The sequence below is a fragment of the Papaver somniferum genome, unplaced genomic scaffold (assembly GCF_003573695.1).
Source record: "Papaver somniferum cultivar HN1 unplaced genomic scaffold, ASM357369v1 unplaced-scaffold_133, whole genome shotgun sequence".
Taxonomy (NCBI): Eukaryota; Viridiplantae; Streptophyta; class Magnoliopsida; order Ranunculales; family Papaveraceae; genus Papaver; species Papaver somniferum.
Genome location: NW_020622492.1, coordinates 13,656,385 through 13,673,716, shown reverse-complemented (window position 1 = coordinate 13,673,716; position 17,332 = coordinate 13,656,385). Strand labels below are relative to the sequence as shown.

The window sequence follows — 17,332 nt, the reverse complement described above, 5'->3', positions numbered from 1 at the left end:
CAAGAAGGTAAACCTATTGAATTTCTTAGTGAAAAGCTTATAGAAGCTCGTCGAAAGTGGTCTACTTATGAGTTAGAATTCTATGCGGTGATTCGTGCACTACGAAATGGAGACATTACTTAATACACAAGGATTTTTTCTTGTATACTGATCACCAAGCCCTCAAATATATACATAATCAATCACCACCCAACAGAATTCATGCAAGTTGGATCTCTACCTTACAAGAATATACGTTCTCTATTCAGCACAAATCTGGTTTGAACAACAAGGTTGCGGATGCACTAAGCCGTTTCACAAATCATAGTGCTCGTGGCTTACTCCTTATTACTATTCGTGCTTAAGTGGTTGCTTTTGACTTCCTTAAAGAGTTATATCCTAACGATCCAGACTTTTCCTTACTATGGCAGAAATGTTCCTTCGCACAACAAGGTACGGGTGATTTTGCTCTACATAATGGGTTTCTTTTTAAGGGTAGTCGGTTATGCATTCCCGATGGTTCCATTCGTGAACACCTTATTAAGGAGTTACATAGTAGTGGTCTTTCTGGTCATTTCGGGCGAGATAAGACTATTTCTCTTGTGGAAACTCGTTACTTTTGGAATCCTCTCAAAAAGGATGTCCATGATTTTGTGCGACGTTGTAAGGTTTGTCAACGAAGTAAAGGTCATGCACAAAATACTGGGTTATACATTCCTCTCCCAGTTGCGGATGCTCCTTGGGAAGATATATCAATGGATTTTGTTCTAGGTTTACTAAGAACCCAAAGAGCTCATGATTCAGTTTTTGTGGTTGTTGATCGCTTTTCAAAAATGGCACACTTTATTCCTTGCAAGAAAACTATGGATGATGTAACCACAACAAATCTTTTCTTCCGTGAGATAGTCCGTTTGCATGGAAATCCCAAGACCATTACTTCTGATCGAGACACTAAGTTCTTAAGTTGGTTTTGGAAGACATTTTGTACTCGTCTCCAAACCAAACTGCAGTTTAGTAGCACAACTCAGCCTCAAACAGATGGGCAAACTGAAGTAGTAAACTGATCATTAGGGAATCTTATTCGTTGTTTATCTGGAGACTAGCCTCGACAATGGGATTTATCTCTTGCTCAAGCTGAGTTTGCCTACAATTCAGTTCCTAATGGGTCTACAGGTTATGCACCTTTTCAAATTGTTTACTCCAAGGTTCCTAGCCACACATTGGATCTTGTCTCTTTACCATCCATTCCTAGTTCCAATGTTGCCGCTGATTACATGATTGAGTCTCTACAAGTGCTACATGATAAGGTAAAGAAAAATTTGGAAGCTGTTAATACCAAGTATAAGCTAGATGCCGATCGTCGACGTCGTTTTCAGTCCTATGAAGTTGGTGATCTAGTTATGGTGTACTTAAGCAAGGATCGTTTTCCTACGGGTACTTACAACAAGACGAAGTGCAAGAAGATTGACTCTATCCACATACTGAGAAAGATCAGCGACAATGCATATGTCGTCGACCTCCCAGCTAGTATGAACATCTCGTATACATTCAACGTTAAGGATATCTTTCCTTACTTTCCAGGCGATGAAGTTTCTCTTCCAACGCTGAACTCGTGGTCGAGTTCTTTTCAAGAAGGGGGGCTGATGGAGGATATCTAGACCAAGTCACCTCTGTTTGAACATGAGAGTCAAACCTTGTTTTATTTTTAGTATTACTTCTTAAATTACGTTTTTCCTATTTTAGAACTATTCTAGAACTTATTAAGTTTCCTAGTTTAGTATGATTTACTTTTTCTAGTTATATTACTTTTAGGAAATAGTGAAGCCTATATAAGAAGGCTTAGCATTGTAGAATTCCTATACATTCAAAATTATTATCTTATTTGATTTATCAAAGATATTTTATTTAGTTATTGTTCTCTAGTTTCTCGTAGCTTTTGCGAATCTATTGATTTCACACTAGTTTTCACTATATTTTGGATCCTTGATCCAAATTATTACGCTTCCGCTACGTTAAATTCAGACCAATGACACAAAGTGTCCAGCTCGTGAAGTGATGTAGTAGTGATGATGGCCTGGATGTGAGAACTGTGGATGTCATTTGCTGTTGATATGACTGCCAGGTAGTCTGTTGTGGCGTGAAGGTATTGGCGATGGATCGTGGAGGTGCTGGTGCAGGTGGACTGGTGGATAGATGGACTGCAGATGCTGCTATTGATGTTGTAGATGATATGCAGGTAGCTATGAAGGTTATTGATGTATGCAGGTGGAGTGGATGCGAACTGATGGAGATGCAGGTGGTGGATGCATGCTGATGGAGATGCAGATGGTGGATGTATGCTGATGGAGATGGAGATGCAGATGGTAGTGATGGAAGGGTTTGGAGAGGAGCAAAAGCTCCTCTCTTTTGGGTGTTAACGGCAGTGGAAAGAGGGGTATGAGATGATCCTTGTAGCTTTACGTTTTTCTTTTATAACTTTCCGTTTCTTGTTCTACAATCCACGATAGAGACCCAACTCCAATATTCTCTCAACTGCAATTGCCTTCCATCTCCTCCGTTCATCTCATAAGCTTCACGGCAAAGACAGCACTTATTGGCTGATTTCAAGGGCTCAAAGTATACCCAAAACGGAAACAGATTGGTACCCAATTGCCCTTTCTCTGTCTGTGTCGCAAACATCCCCTAGCAACTGCCAAATAGCTCTCAAACATAGCCCTGAGACTCACGGATTTGAGACCTGAACCAGTGGAAACTGAACTGCCAACTGTTGACAACAAAACTTGAAATTGCACCTTGAATGTGGAAATCTGATGTCTCGGGCATTTTGTCGAACACCTGGTCTGCATCTTCTCTGCCAATAACAGTTATGCACTGGTTGTATTTTCAAAGCCACACATCGATATCTTCCCTGCAAAACACGAATTTACCACAAACCCATTATTCTTAGTCACTCGTTACTCAACATACATTCATATAATCCACAACAGCAAGTTCTTCTTCTATTGGCAGCAAAACTTCATCTTCTCTGCCTCATTTCTTCCTCTCAAACTCTGTCAAACACTCGAGAGTTAAATTCGAGCAAAACCCATTCTTCACAGACTTGTCATCCCTTCTTTGATCTCCTCTTCCATTCTGAATTTGAACGGCAGCAGAGTTTACTTCTTCCCTGTTTCCTCGGTTTCAAACATTACCCAAAAGCTTTTCCAATCTTCGCAAGACCCGTGTGCTTCTAGCCATAGCGAACCTGAAGTAACAACCATCGACCCACCGGACCAGAGTTTGCTGTCTTTAAGAGACTTATACAGAGCTGGTTGGTTATAACTGAGCTGGGACGGAAACTGAAATAGGAAGGAGGAGGAACTCGACCTAATTCTGTAGTTTAGGTAGTAAAGGTATCAGCTGGCCCTTAGCTAAGTAGCAGGTCCAGTTAGTAACTGCAGCTGCAATTCAGTGGCTGCCTTGAGACAATGGGGCTGGTGCTCCAGTAATCTCTATTTGACTCATTGTAGACTCCTTTACTACTCTTCAGGTTCATCAACTCTTGAGCTTGCCACATAATGAATTAAGCCCTGATTTTCATTGTTTCTCGTCGCATGATTCCAGAATACTTACAAAATCTATAATACAAAATAGCATAGATTTTTGAGCCTTAAACGGACGGATAATTTTTTGAGAGACAAACATGTGATCCGACCACCCTAGTCTCATCTTAACAAAAGACATCTAGCGGTTGTGGTGTTTGTAACCCCCTTTTAACCCTATAAATTATTTCCTCTTCAATTAAATGTTATAGCCATTAAATAGTACCATTTCAAAAAAAATAAACTGATAAATAAATGTTACAATAATTTTCAACCATATCTTCAAACCAAAACAAAAATGCCATCCTTCAACAATCTGCAAAACAAAGACAACATATTCTTTATAAATATAAATTATAACGGGAATAATTTTCATTCTACTCATTGTATATTGGGAAAATTTAAAAATCCAAAGATTAAATTTCATTGTACTCATTGAACGAATGAAATAATCAAATAAGGTGAGGAAAGTTATGAGGAGTGCAATACCTGGGAAGTTACAATATATAAAACCCAAAAAATTCCTCACGTATTTTTTACAATCGAATAAGCCTACCTTCACCAACCTGGAAAACACAAATAACATTAGAGTTACCATATGTAAAACTCAAAGAACAAAGAACTTTAAAAAAGTATATGCATTTAAAAAAGGAAACGTTACAAAAATATCTTGGAAAATAAAAATCTATTCACAAATTATCTCAAGTTCTCAACAACCACACGTAAAAAAATTGTTATACTTTCTCTAGAATTTTTTTTCTCTTCGTTAGGAAAGAGGAAGAATGGAAGAATACAATGGCGGGTATGGACAAATAAGAAATATTTACATTTTTTGAAACGTGAGGAAGATTGTTTTGCTAGATCGATACATAGAGATGTAACTAGAAAGAGGAAGAATGGAAGATCGAGATCTTTTTTTCTTCATTCGGGTCTGACCGTCTGAGTCGGATTATGGAAAAATAAAAAATATTTATATTTTTTGAAACAGATGGAAGATTGTTTTATTAGAATAGTGCATGATGCTTGATGTTGATTGTTCTCCAAAAATCAACCCGTGATTTTTTTGTTAAAATAGTGCATGATGCTTGATATTAATAGTTCTCCGAATATCAACATGTGTAAATGCTAACATTCATATTAATTAGTTAGATGTTCATGCGAATAATAAGAATAAGAAAACAACTCACCATTTCTATTCTGCAAACGTTTAAAGTGGTCCATCATAAATGGGGCTAATATTTAGGCCATGCATGGCTAATTAAGGATTACATCTCACCGTTTACTTCCATAGTTAGAAATACTTACCTTATTTTTTTTTGGTGTCTTTGATTTCTGATTTTACTTCCCTGATTATCCTCCCATTATTATCACAAATACTTAAGCATAAGTAATATAAAAAGTCCACGCCATGCAACGAAATGGTTGCTCCTTTATTCACACATAATTTCCCGTTCCAGAAAAAAGAAAAAAAACGGCCAAAAAATTAAAAGTTTCACTTATTACGATTGTTCAATGAGCATGTATAAATAGGAATGTATCTCTTCAACCACACCCATCCATTCATTCACTCATTTCCAACTAATGTTTTTGGTGAAATTTTTAGTTTAAGAGTATCAACATGTCAAACATGATTAGCTACATCCCCACGAAAACCGTTGCCCAAAACGTGTTTGCGTCTTTTTCGAGAATGCATGATTGCGATGAAAACAAATCTCAAGTTTCGTGTTGAAAGAAAATGGGAAGAGATCGATTTCATAGCGACCAACGAAGTCACTACTTTTGATTTACTAATGATTGACGAAAACGTGAGTATATTGTCAAGCAATCTCAATGAAACTAATGCTTATTTTTTTTCTGCTTTACATAAAATAAAATATTAGTCATGCATTCTAATCAATCTTTACATCCAACACAGGGAGATACCATGCACGACATCGTCCCTAAGAAATTGATATGGAAGTTCGGTCTATTGCTCCATGAGGAAGGACTCTATTCACTCTCTAAGTTCAATACCACATCGGAGAAATACAGATTTCGTCCATCAAAGAATGATCATCGGTTATTATTCAAATGGGATACCGAGGTTGACTGTTTGTTGGGGGATACCGGAGGCATCCCCATGCATGCCTTTTTTTTTTGCTGAATTTGATGACTTCGAGTCTAGAATAAACAACATCTACCTTTCGAGTACTCATTGTTTTTTCCTTTCAGCCATATTCTTACCACACTTAATTTTGTTTGTTGTATTTGTTGTTCCTGTTGTTTATCCAAACATAGCCTAATTTTGGTTCGTTATATTTTCACAGATGTTGTTGGAGTACTAACAAGCTTGACCAGCATTCAGACTTTGAAGAAATCAAATGGTCTAAAATCCCGTATGTGTAAACAGACTCTCCAAAACCTAAGCTGCGGTGACACATCAATCGCTCTTGAAAAACATAATATGATACAATTATTTCTCCATGTATCTAACTTGATTTGAGGTTGGAGTGAAACTATGCAATGGAAAGGACATGGGATAATACCAGAATGGAATCACCAGAACATATGGATGATGAACATAGGACAATAGTCCCTGCGATCAAGGAAGAATTTCTGGGAAGATTTAATCACGTTTATTGCTCATCAGATGAGGATTCCGCCTAATGGTTTGATCAAATATCATCAATCTTTGGGGATCGTATAAAGAAAATCATCTAATGCAAAAATAAGACAGTTCGCGTGATTTTTTGTCAAAAAAAAATCATTTAAATCATTTTTTAAATTATATTAAAAAAAAAACAGTTGGAAATGTAATCGAATTTATAACTATTTTGATGAACAATGTTTAAAGTATTCATAGCGACAAGTTCTTACGAGTCGAATTAAGTCTTATGATAGTGTGTGGTAATTATCAAAATTATTATGATACAAATTATACCTTCGCATGCCGTGTTGTTACTGCACCGGTTATTTCTATTGTAAAACAAAGCATAATACACAAGAAATACAAGAAAAATAGTAAAGAAAAGCATAAGAAATTGACATTCAAATGATATATTCTAGGCTCCTATCAAATTCCCCCACACTTGATCTTTGCTAGTCCTCGAGCAAACAAAATAAAACTAATACAACAACTCTGTCTCGTCGAAATTACGGTTACTTTTAGCGAATGTAACAAGCCTTTGAACCTCTAGGTGTCCCTAGTGGACGAGTTATAGTCTCGTAAAGGTTTACAAGAGATATACCTACAAAACATTTTGCTCCAAATTCCAGCTACCTGTGAAAAATCTATGAACGAATCCAAAATGATTGCAGGAGGAAGTACCCAAATGCAACTCCAATTCATATATCAGTAAACAAAGCTTTACTCAGAAAGTTGAACAAACCACAATACTCGGAATCTAACTAACCACAATCACACATGAATAGATTAAGAAAATGGATATAGAGGTAGATTTTTGCGAATGTTGGCTAAAGTGAACGGTGTTTCCCATATCTGTCTGACGGTCACCGCCAAGATGAACCTATGACCTAATGGATTGAGATACTGGTCTGAATTCTAACATCAACTCAGCTGGCATATACAAGGGAACCAGTGGTCGATAATCCTAATTCTAGATCAACTCGACTGGCAAATACAAGGGAACCAGCGGTCAATTTATCAATTGAACAATAATAATAAAAAAAAATTCTTTTTCTTTTTCTTTTTTCACTTTTTTTTTCTTTTTCTTTCTTCTTTTTTTTTTTTTTGAATTGACACCATGATTAGATCTTTTGGATCTAGGCCCATGCTTCTTGTCAGCAGATTACATCGTATTTCCCGTGGATCCTGCATTCCACGCTTGTTTAGGCGACGGAGACAGGGAGAACACACACATATTGTTATCAAAGTATTATTTTTTGTTTTTTTTTCATATTTGTTTTTTTTTTATATATATACTCTGATTGGTCTAATTGGTCTGGTCTTTTTTTTTTAGTAACTCAATCACTCTATTTCATCCTAGCAGTAATAATAATTCGATGTTAGTGACCCACCAAATCACTTAGAGAAACAAGAAAATATTGCAAAAATAAAAACGTAAACTGATATGGTGACGATTCTGAAATATGGTAACAACTACCATGTTATTTCAAACACATGAGCTTTGTCATTTTAGTTAATGGATTCCTCAACTCCTGCAATCAAGATGGTTCCATCCACTTATATTGTTTAGTGTCATCCTGAAGGCACAAGTTTCTAGATTTTGAAGTTTATCGTGCAATTTTTTTTTTCTATTTTTTTAACTAAAGGCATCAAACTCTACAAATTTTAAAATACATAAACTGATACCTCAACTCATAGCTATTTCTGAACAATAGCAGATAAACACTAAACAAGCTATTTAGTTGGCATCTAATCCCGACTCAGTAGAAATATACCTCATCGTCAAGAAAAAATTCCATCTACTTAGAAAGGCTAGTGTTTATTCTAAATTGTTCAAAAATCTCTAAAAGTTGGAGCTTTGTGTATACATCAATTTTTTTTCTTATTATACCCTACCCCCACACTTAAATCAAACATTTTCCTCAATGTTTCAAACCATTACAAAAAGAATAAGAGGAATACTTGAAAAAGACAAGGAAGTAAGAATTGGAATTGTTCACCTGATTGACGCATACGAGAAACATTCAAAAGAGACTCCCCATATATCAACAATCTGAAAATTTGAGGATCTACCCACAAAACAATCTGCATATAGAGTATAAGCTCCACAAAAATATTAGCAAATGGTGGGAAAAGTAAAATTATCATCCCACGAGAGTCACCCCCACACTTAGTCTTTTCTACATTCGGAAGTGTGTACAAAACATAAGTGGAAGGAACTTCTATCGACTCCTCTTGGCAAACCTGCATGGTGTTAGACTCAAACACATATGGTGGATACTTGGAATTACGGGATAACCCATTGGAATTGTTCACCTGATTGACGCATACGAGAAACATTGCAACTCTTTGCGAAGCTACTTCTAGTTTGGGAGGATCATCATTAGATAGAGATTCATATACAGGGTTAGACAAACCTTGCATAATCTCACGCATTACGGGATCCTCGGTATTTCTGAAAAAGTCTCCTACATCACAAGTACCGCAATTCTCATTTAAACTCTTTAAGAGCCATTCTTCATCAGTTTCTTCTATAACTTCCAAATCTTCATCAATCAGAATCGAAATCTGCTCCAAGTAAGTCATCGTAATCCTTACGGTTTTCATCACAAGTAGACTCCTCATTCAAAGTATTCACAGTCTCTGAATTAGGGGTGTTATTCACAAAGAAGTCATAATCATCATCGCTCTCATACACAACATAAGTCTTACCATTAATAACTTTGGTGTTTCTAGACTCAACTTCTTCCTTTTGAATAGGTGAATGATCATTATCATGATCAAGAGTTGAACTAGTTACACCATCATTATCAACATTTACGTATTCGTCTTCTTCGGAATCATCATACTCTATATTGGCATCCATGGGAATATTAGAATGAGTTTGAACCTCTTCCTTGTTCCATTCTTCTTGAATTTGATTCATGCCACTTCTGATGTTGTTTATATTCCGTTGAGGTTCTTGGAGTGATTCATTGTAACTCAGCTGAAATTCACAAAATTGTTTTGTTGTTTGAAGCATTTGTTGCATTACGGGAATAGCAGATTCAACAAAACTATCAAATTTCTAATTTGAAGATTGCTCCGCCAAACTTGGATATACACCACTTTCATAGTTTCCATCCCAAGTCTCATCCCTTTGAATGGGTGAATGATCATAAATACGATCCGGAGTTAGGCCAGACTCATTGAAACAAGGTTCGGTTGGTTGTCTACCAAGTTGTTCTGCTACCTTTAGCTCATAAAGAATGTGATCGAGCATCTGCACATGTCTAGAATTAAACTGATTAAAAGTACAACTATCCTCCCATCCTTGTGATTGTTCATCATATCCAAAAGATTGTTTTTGATTATATTCCGAGTATGGTTGGAAGTCATAAGAATGAGAATTAAATTGCTCATCATAAACTGTACGGTCTTGTGAACCATATGTGTTGTTCCCCAAAGGAAACATGTTGAAATATTATGCACACAATTCGTTTAAAGACTTACCTCTTGTTCCCACTTGTGCACACAACAAAAGAATGATTGTTTGTACCTGAAAATAAAATTCTAAAAAGATAAATTAGTAAATGCAAAGAATGAAACTAAATGCAAAAACAGAAAATTAAATAACAACTCAAACTACTGACTGCTCCCCGGCAGCGGCGCCAATTTTGACGAGGTGTCGAACTCGTAAAAATTAATTCCTTACTTCTCTTACACTAACTAGTAGTACAATGACAAGCAGGTTCGTTCCTAAGGGGGAGTTGAGTCTAAGTTGCCAATTCAATTTCTGAATAAGAATAATGCAAATATGAGGATGAAAATGATCAAGGATTCTTTCTCGGTCACAAAACAAAAATCTTATCAATATAGCTATTTTCTGCAAAGTACCAATTACTAACAACCCTAGAATAATTAGTACGCTCAACTATTCTGTTATTATCTCCTAAGTTCACCGGATACAGAAGCGCTCGACTACCGGATTCTATTTGCCAAGTTTCCTAGAATTACGCTCTCTAGGTGTGACTTAAACAAGTGCATTAAGTTCTGAGATAGGCTATTCCTAGTGACAAATACATAGGCTCGACTCATCTACTAGTGTCAATCTCTGCATATGAATATTTAACAAAATCCCATCATCAATATCCACGTATCGCTACTTGTATCAAGATTCTCTAGACAATTACGGGTCGAAGAGGTCTCAACTAGCATTAGAATCATTTATAAACCAATTTAATTTGCAACTTAAACGATTCACAAATAACTTATAACCAATATTAGCACCGTAGGAATGAACAATAACAAATAAATTGCAAGAAAGCAGGCTCTTTAAATATCAATATGAATTCATGTCCGGACGTTGAAATCGTCCCTAAAAGATATGCTTAGCTACTGGAGTTCATAATGAATAACAAGCAAAACAGCAAACTGCAAACGAACCTAAAAGGCAATTCAAACCAATGACACAAAGTGTCCAGCTCGTGAAGTGATGTAGTGGTGATGATGGCCTGGATGCGAGAACTGTGGATGTCACTTGCTGTTGATATGGCTGCCAGGTAGTCTGTTGTGGCGTGAAGGTATTGGCGATGGATCGTGGAGGTGCTGGTGCAGGTGGACTGGTGGATAGATGGACTGCAGATGCTGTTATTGATGTTGTAGATGATATGCAGGTAGCTATGAAGGTTGGTGGATGTATGCAGGTGGAGTGGATGCGAACTGATGGAGATGCAGGTGGTGGATGTATGCAGATGGAGATGCAGATGGTGGATGTATGCTGATGGAGATGGAGATGCAGATGGTAGTGATGGAAGGGATTGGAGAGGAGCAAAAGCTCCTCTCTTTTGGGTGTTAACGGCAGTGGAAAGAGGGTATGAGATGATCCTTGTAGCTTTAGGTTTTTCTTTTATAACTTTCTGTTTCTCGTTCTACAATCCCCGATAGAGACCCAACTCCAATATTCTCTCAACTTCCCAATTGCCTTCCATCTCCTCCGTTCATCTTATAAGCTTCACGGAAAAGACAGCACTTATTGGCTGATTTCAAGGGCTCAAAGTATACCCAAAACGGAAACAGATTGGTACCCAACTGCCCTTTCTCTGTCTGTGTCGCAAACATCCCCTAGCAACTGCCAAATAGCTCTCAAACATAGCCCTGAGACTCACGGATTTGAGACCCGAACCAGTGGAAACTGAACTTCCAACTGTTAGCAACAAAACTTGAAATTGCACCTTGAATGTGGAAATCTGGTGTCTCGGGCATTTTGTCGAACACCTGGTCTGCAGCTTCTCTACCAATAACAGTTATGCACTGGTTGTATATTCAAAGCCGCACATCGATATCTTCCCTGCAAAACACGAATTTACCACAAACCCATTCTTCTTAGTCACTCATTACTCAACATACATTCATATAATCCACAGCAGCAAGTTCTTTTTCTATTGGCAGCAAAACTTCATCTTCTCTGCCTCATTTCTTCCTCTCAAACTCTGTCAAACACTCAAGAGTTAAATTCGAGAAAAACCCATTCTTCACAGACTTGTTATCCCTTCTTTGATCTCCTCTACCATTCTGAATTTGAACGGCAGCAGAGTTTACTTCTTCCATGTTTCCTCGGTTTCAAACAATACCCAAAAGCTTTTCCAATCTTCGCAAGACCCGTGTGCTTCTAGCCATAGCGAACCTGAAGTAACAACCATCGACCCACCGGACCAGAGTTTGCTGTCGTGAGAGACTTATGCAGAGCTGGTTGGTTATAACTGAGCTGGGACGGAAACTGAAATAGGAAGGAGGAGGAACTCGACCTAATTCTGTAGTTTAGGTAGTAAAGGTGATCAGCTGGCCCTTAGCTAAGTAGCAGGTCCAGTTAGTAAACTGCAGCTGCAATTCAGTGGCTGCCTTGAGACAATGGGGGTGGTGCTCTAGTAATCTCTATTTGGCTCATTGTAGACTCCTTTGCTACGCTTCAGGTTCATCAACTCTTGAGCTCGCCACATAATGAATTAAACCCTGATTTTCATTGTTTTTCGTCACATGACTCCAAAATACCTACAAAATGTAAAACAAAGCATAATACACAAGATATACAAGAAAAATAGTAAAGAAAAGCATAAGAAATTGACATTCAAATGATGTATTATAGGCTCCTATCATGCAATCAAAGTTTCAACAACCGTTAGTGAATAAAATCAATAATCGAAAACTAAAAGAATTATTTAGTTTCCCACCAACGGTACTCGTATAGCTTCTTGATCCTACAGAAGTCTTCAAAAGAGCGGTTATAAGAGATTTCACTTAATTAGGGTACTTTCCTCTCCAGATAGATGACTCCACCAGAAACAACACGAATGAAGTTTGTCTGGCTCTTAGGATAGTTTGCAAGAAATGCAAACTCAAGTATTTATAGACCATGGTTGTTTGGACAACAAGGAAATTCCAAGACCGAAAATATTCTCAAGATATTCATTAAAGTACCTAAATTTCGGTTTTCTTATTTCAAATTAATTACCAAACCATATTTCCAAAAACTCCTTTAGACAACTTCTATTATTAGTGTAGCACATTAACTAATAATATTTTCCAGAGGATATGCTTTAATTGTTGGTAATTAAAACATATATTATGAAAATCATAATTAAATATTTTTCAGTATTTCAGTTTGGGATCAGCTTGAGTATCAAGGAATATCTTTGAACAATTAATGATAAGAGTTATGTATATGTTCAAATAATGTCGACATATAGAAGTTCCTCAGAAAACCCTAATTCCAAGCTTCACAGAAAACATGAAGAGATATGTGAATATTGGAAACTCGGTTTTGCTCCTTGGGGTCGGTTTTACCATGACTCATATTGTAAGTTGTGACCGGTTATACCATGCTTCCTAAACTAGGTTGTGACCGGTTACACCATGATTCCCAGAGGTAGCTTGTGATTGGTTACAACTTACTTCCCAAGTTATCTTGTGATCGGTTACACCTTGGTTCCCAAAGTATCTTGTGACCGATTATAACTGACTTCCCGATGTAGCTTGTGAACGGTCACACCATCACTACAACAAATTTTGGGATTAGAAATAGAACAAAACCGTTACGAATCGGGGTTGTAACGGTCGTCGCCTGTTTCATAAGAGGGTATTACAATTTTTTCGCACAACGGAGCCATTACGAATTTTAGGTTGCAACGGCGTTCGTAACAGAGAAGGGCCGTTACGAAATTTTGTAGCCACGTGATCGTAACATGATGTAGCCGTTACAAAAAATTTCGTAATATCAACAAAATACTGCCAGTCAACATTGACCAGGTCAAGGATGACTGGCAGTTCATTCTCTGCCGGAAATAAGCCAGAATTCAAAAATAATTACCTGCACAAGTCTTTCATTCAATGTATACAATTTCTATTACACAATGACCAACAATAACTTGTATTCTTTCAAGTTTCAACAACTACTAAACAGAATCCGTAAGTTTTGAGGAACACAATATCTGCTTAGAAACTTAATAAGTATTACTAAGTTGTGTGCGGTATAAAGCTCATACAACATCTTTTCACAACTAAGAGCACATAAGAATAAAACAAAACAAGCACATAACTCACATAACAGTCTCTGCCTTCTCTTGCTTAATCTTTCGGTCTCAAATCTACAACACTGCCCCTCACCTGCTCTAACGATACATCTCAACACCTAGAAGAAATGAGTTGGTACCTGAGCCAATTCAAAAAAGAGAAAAAAAGTTACGTCCAACTGGTGCCAAGGATTGCAAATTGCTCAATGAAAAACAGTCCACAAACACTTTCTTAGCCAAACTAACAAGTTAACAGCAGCAACAACAACAAAACCAAGTAAAAACATAGGATATATATTTCTCTAAAAGTTCAACAGCCAGTATTTATGCATGGTACAGGCCATCATTTCCTACACAAGCCCAAAGCTTAATGAAGAGTAACTCAATTAGAATTAACAGCACAATGACAACTATTACCTCGGTACGAACGAAACCACTAAAGGAAAAAGTGGAGAAATGTCTAGTACAGATACCACTGTCATCAATACGAATAATCATTATACTTATTATTTCAAAAGAAGTGTAGTAAAAAAGTGCAAGAAAGATACTAGATATAAAGACAACAAAATAAGTTACTGAAGCTTCAAGGAAAGAAAGAATTTAGTTCTCGAAACGGGACAAAAAAGATGGATATTTTATATCCCTGTCAAACCTGCAAAAATGTCTTCATGCTTCAGTTACATGGCAGAAATTTAGTGCACATTAAAGATTTTTTTCGTACAGAAGTTCAAAGCTAAATATGAAGTGAAGCACTGTGTTTCAATTGAAGTCTAAGTTAAGTTACATTTTCCATGCTATGGAAAGTGGTATACAGTATGCTACTCTTTCTAAGTAAATCCAAAGTCAAGAAATTGAAAAAGAAGATATGAAATTTACCCCGGGTAATACGGTGAAGGCACAAGGAATGCATTTCCAGTATCAGCCAGGCAGAAACTAAGAATCTCAACTGCAGGGGTTGCACCAGCAGTTAATACCATCTGAAATCACATGATACATTCATAAGATCAAGTATGAAGATCCAATTTGCAGCATGAACAAGAATCAAGTGTCATGAAAAGGGAACAATCTCTGGGACCATACAATATACATCTTAAGATCAGACGAAAATAAAATAAATCAAGGCTGACTGGGGAAAGTCTTCGGTAATTTGTTAGAAACAGAATCCTCGGGTTGTACAGTTATTACAGAGAACTCTAACCGAACAGTTTGTACTACAAAGCTAATAGCAACCTAGAGATTTATGAAGCGCTTTACGGAAAAATTTCTGCGAGAAAGAACTCTCTGAAAAGTCTAAAACCCTCACATATCATAAGTGGAGATACATGTGCATACCTTTTCAATAGCCTTGACATTTTGGCGCCATTTTCTCCCCTTAGCACCGTTTTTCTCCTCTCGGTGGAGTGCATCAGCTGCTTTCTTCAATTCTTTTGCTTTTTTGCCCAGCTGTGATGGTGGTGGTGAATGAAGGTTGATGATGGAGACTGGTGGTCACTGTGATGATGTATGCAGGTGAAGTGGTTATGCACATGGTGGCGAAAAACTGGTCAGAGAGCTCCTCAACCAAGTGGCGTCAACACAGTCTCCCTCTTCAAGTTTGCAAGATGAACCAACCACAAATGATCAGCATCCCTTACAGTGCAAACTAAGATACAAACAGATCATTAATATTGGTAGTCTCCCGATACAAAATCCAAACTCACACGAATTCATATTACCAAACCAACCAACCCACCAATTTACCAATAACTTAGCACATTTACTAGTCTTGCCCCCCAATTAAAATATTTACTAATTAAGGATAAATGGTGAACTGATGTATTAATAGGAAATGAACAACAAGCAACATCATCACTTGTTTTTCCACGCCTTAACATGCTACCATCAACATTTCCCATAAGATTTATGTAATAATTATACGTTATGTAAATGGAATCCGACACATACTAAGAGAATACTGTGTAACCAAGAGTTCAAGTAGTAGTATATACTAAATGGTTCTTATAAAAAGTTAAACATTTCATTCTCAGAGTCTACCGCAATTCATATCCTAGGGAAACCAGTAAGGATCATAGAGATTTAACGGAGCAAATACCAAATGGATATTCGACCATGTAAATACACGTTTCAATAATATAGGAATGAGCATACTATGAATACATTAGACTCCTACCAAGCTTATTACCGTACAAGGTCACTAACAACAAGGATAACTTGAATAAAGTTCATGGATAAAAACATCCCACATAATCAAATAGTAGCCAACCTTTATACCATTCAAGTATCAGTTTCATAAAAGTAAAGGGATTTACCTTAACACAGAGATGATGACCAAATCCATGAAACCGGAACCCATTGAATATTTCACAATCACCCAGTTGTCCACCATCAAATTCCTTCCCAGCAGCTACTTCTTGTCTTATTACAGACACCGGCAACCACCGAAATCCAATTTAATACTGATTTCCAAATTCCATTACAGAAAACATTTCATGTTCCCTCTTCTTACTGATTTCTAAAACATCTCATGTTCCCTTGTAACTTCTTTACTTCACTGACTTCACTGACTTCACTTTGATACATCCATTCTCTGTAATACCTCCTCCTCTAGATTAACAGCACAGAGACTTTAGAAATTGAGGAAAGGGTACTAAAAAAATTCAATTTATAAAGAGAGATAAACAGTAACTACAAGTGAACTGAAGTAGTGAGAACCATGACCCCTAGAAAAAAAAAATTAAAAATCCAATCAGGAATTCGAAGTGAATTCAATGTTGTTAGGTTTTTGAAACCCTAAAATAAATTTTTGAAATTTTTCTGAACATAATCCAATACCATCTGAAAAACAATCGAATTAAAGAATCAAAAGAGATGAAACTTACCCCAATTGTTGGAATTGGTTGATGAATCTCTTTTTTTTTTGATGTTGTTCTTCACTGAAAAGAAAAGAGATGATGAAATACTGAAACCCTAAAATCTAACAGACAACAGATAGAAACATATACCTTCTAAGATGAGATTCAAGATCAGTTAATCAAATCTCCAGATCTGACGAATCCTGAAATGGAATCGAAAAAAAAAACGATATTAGATAAAACCCTAAAATCTGATTTAACAGATAGGAAAACCTAAAATCGAAAATCTGATAATGACTTACACAGACCGAAATCCTAAACTCGATTAACGTTACACAGTTCTTCAAAGATCAGATGATTAACCTTACACAGTTGAGAGGGAAGAGAATAGAGGCAGGAGGAGAAAAAGAGAGAGAAAAGAAAATGAAGAATGAGATGAAAATTCGAGAGAAGGGGAGAAATGGGTGATTGTGAATTGCAAACATGTGAATGGCACACACAGGGTGGAAGCATCCTCTAGTTCAACGAGTGTGGGGTATCACGCATGTGAATGACACGCCTAAAAACTCCAAGTGTGACCAAGCGTGTGATTCGCACGCCTATAAAAAACTTCGTAACGGCTGGCCTCTGTTACGAAATTTTGAAAAATTCGTAACGACTAGAAACTGTTACGAATGTTTCGTAACGGCCGTTTGCAACGGAAATTTTGTAACGGCCAAAAATCCATTACGAATTTTAGTTACGAAT

At 36.9% G+C, this 17,332-nt stretch overlaps 1 protein-coding gene and 1 long non-coding RNA gene across 5 annotated transcripts; both read right to left on the bottom strand.

The window, feature by feature from the left end:
* Nucleotides 1-8,134: 8,134 nt before the first annotated feature.
* LOC113333627 lies at nt 8,135-11,775 on the bottom strand. The gene is made up of 5 exons (XM_026580052.1): nt 11,667-11,775; nt 11,253-11,371; nt 10,612-11,096; nt 9,679-9,724; nt 8,135-9,448 (listed from the first exon to the last, which is right to left on the bottom strand). The coding sequence occupies exons 1-5, from the start codon at nt 11,773-11,775 to the stop codon at nt 9,254-9,256; spliced, it is 954 nt and encodes a 317-aa protein (XP_026435837.1). The 3' UTR covers nt 8,135-9,253.
* Nucleotides 11,776-13,516: 1,741 nt separating this feature from the next.
* Nucleotides 13,517-17,003, bottom strand: LOC113333762. Of its 4 annotated transcripts, XR_003352331.1 has the most exons (8): nt 16,888-17,003; nt 16,736-16,788; nt 16,613-16,666; nt 16,043-16,337; nt 15,066-15,375; nt 14,610-14,710; nt 14,151-14,208; nt 13,517-13,873 (listed from the first exon to the last, which is right to left on the bottom strand). It is a non-coding gene; the product is annotated as an uncharacterized LOC113333762 (long non-coding RNA). The 4 variants fall into 4 exon arrangements; XR_003352327.1 differs by lacking the exon at nt 14,151-14,208; XR_003352330.1 differs by lacking the exon at nt 14,151-14,208 and having other exon boundaries at nt 15,066-15,319.
* Between the last annotated feature and the right edge of the window lie 329 nt (nt 17,004-17,332).

Excerpts from the sequence above, each read along its gene's own strand:
- LOC113333627 (XM_026580052.1), bottom strand. The coding sequence starts at position 11,775 with ATGGAAGAAGTAAACTCTGCTGCCGTTCAAATTCAGAATGGTAGAGGA. Across the intron at positions 11,097-11,252 it reads GACAGAGAAAGGGCAGTTGG|AACGAGAAACAGAAAGTTAT; the intron begins GTACCAATCTGT and ends CGGGGATTGTAG. Across the intron at positions 9,725-10,611 it reads TGGTTTGAATTGCCTTTTAG|GTACAAACAATCATTCTTTT; the intron begins GTTCGTTTGCAG and ends TTTTATTTTCAG.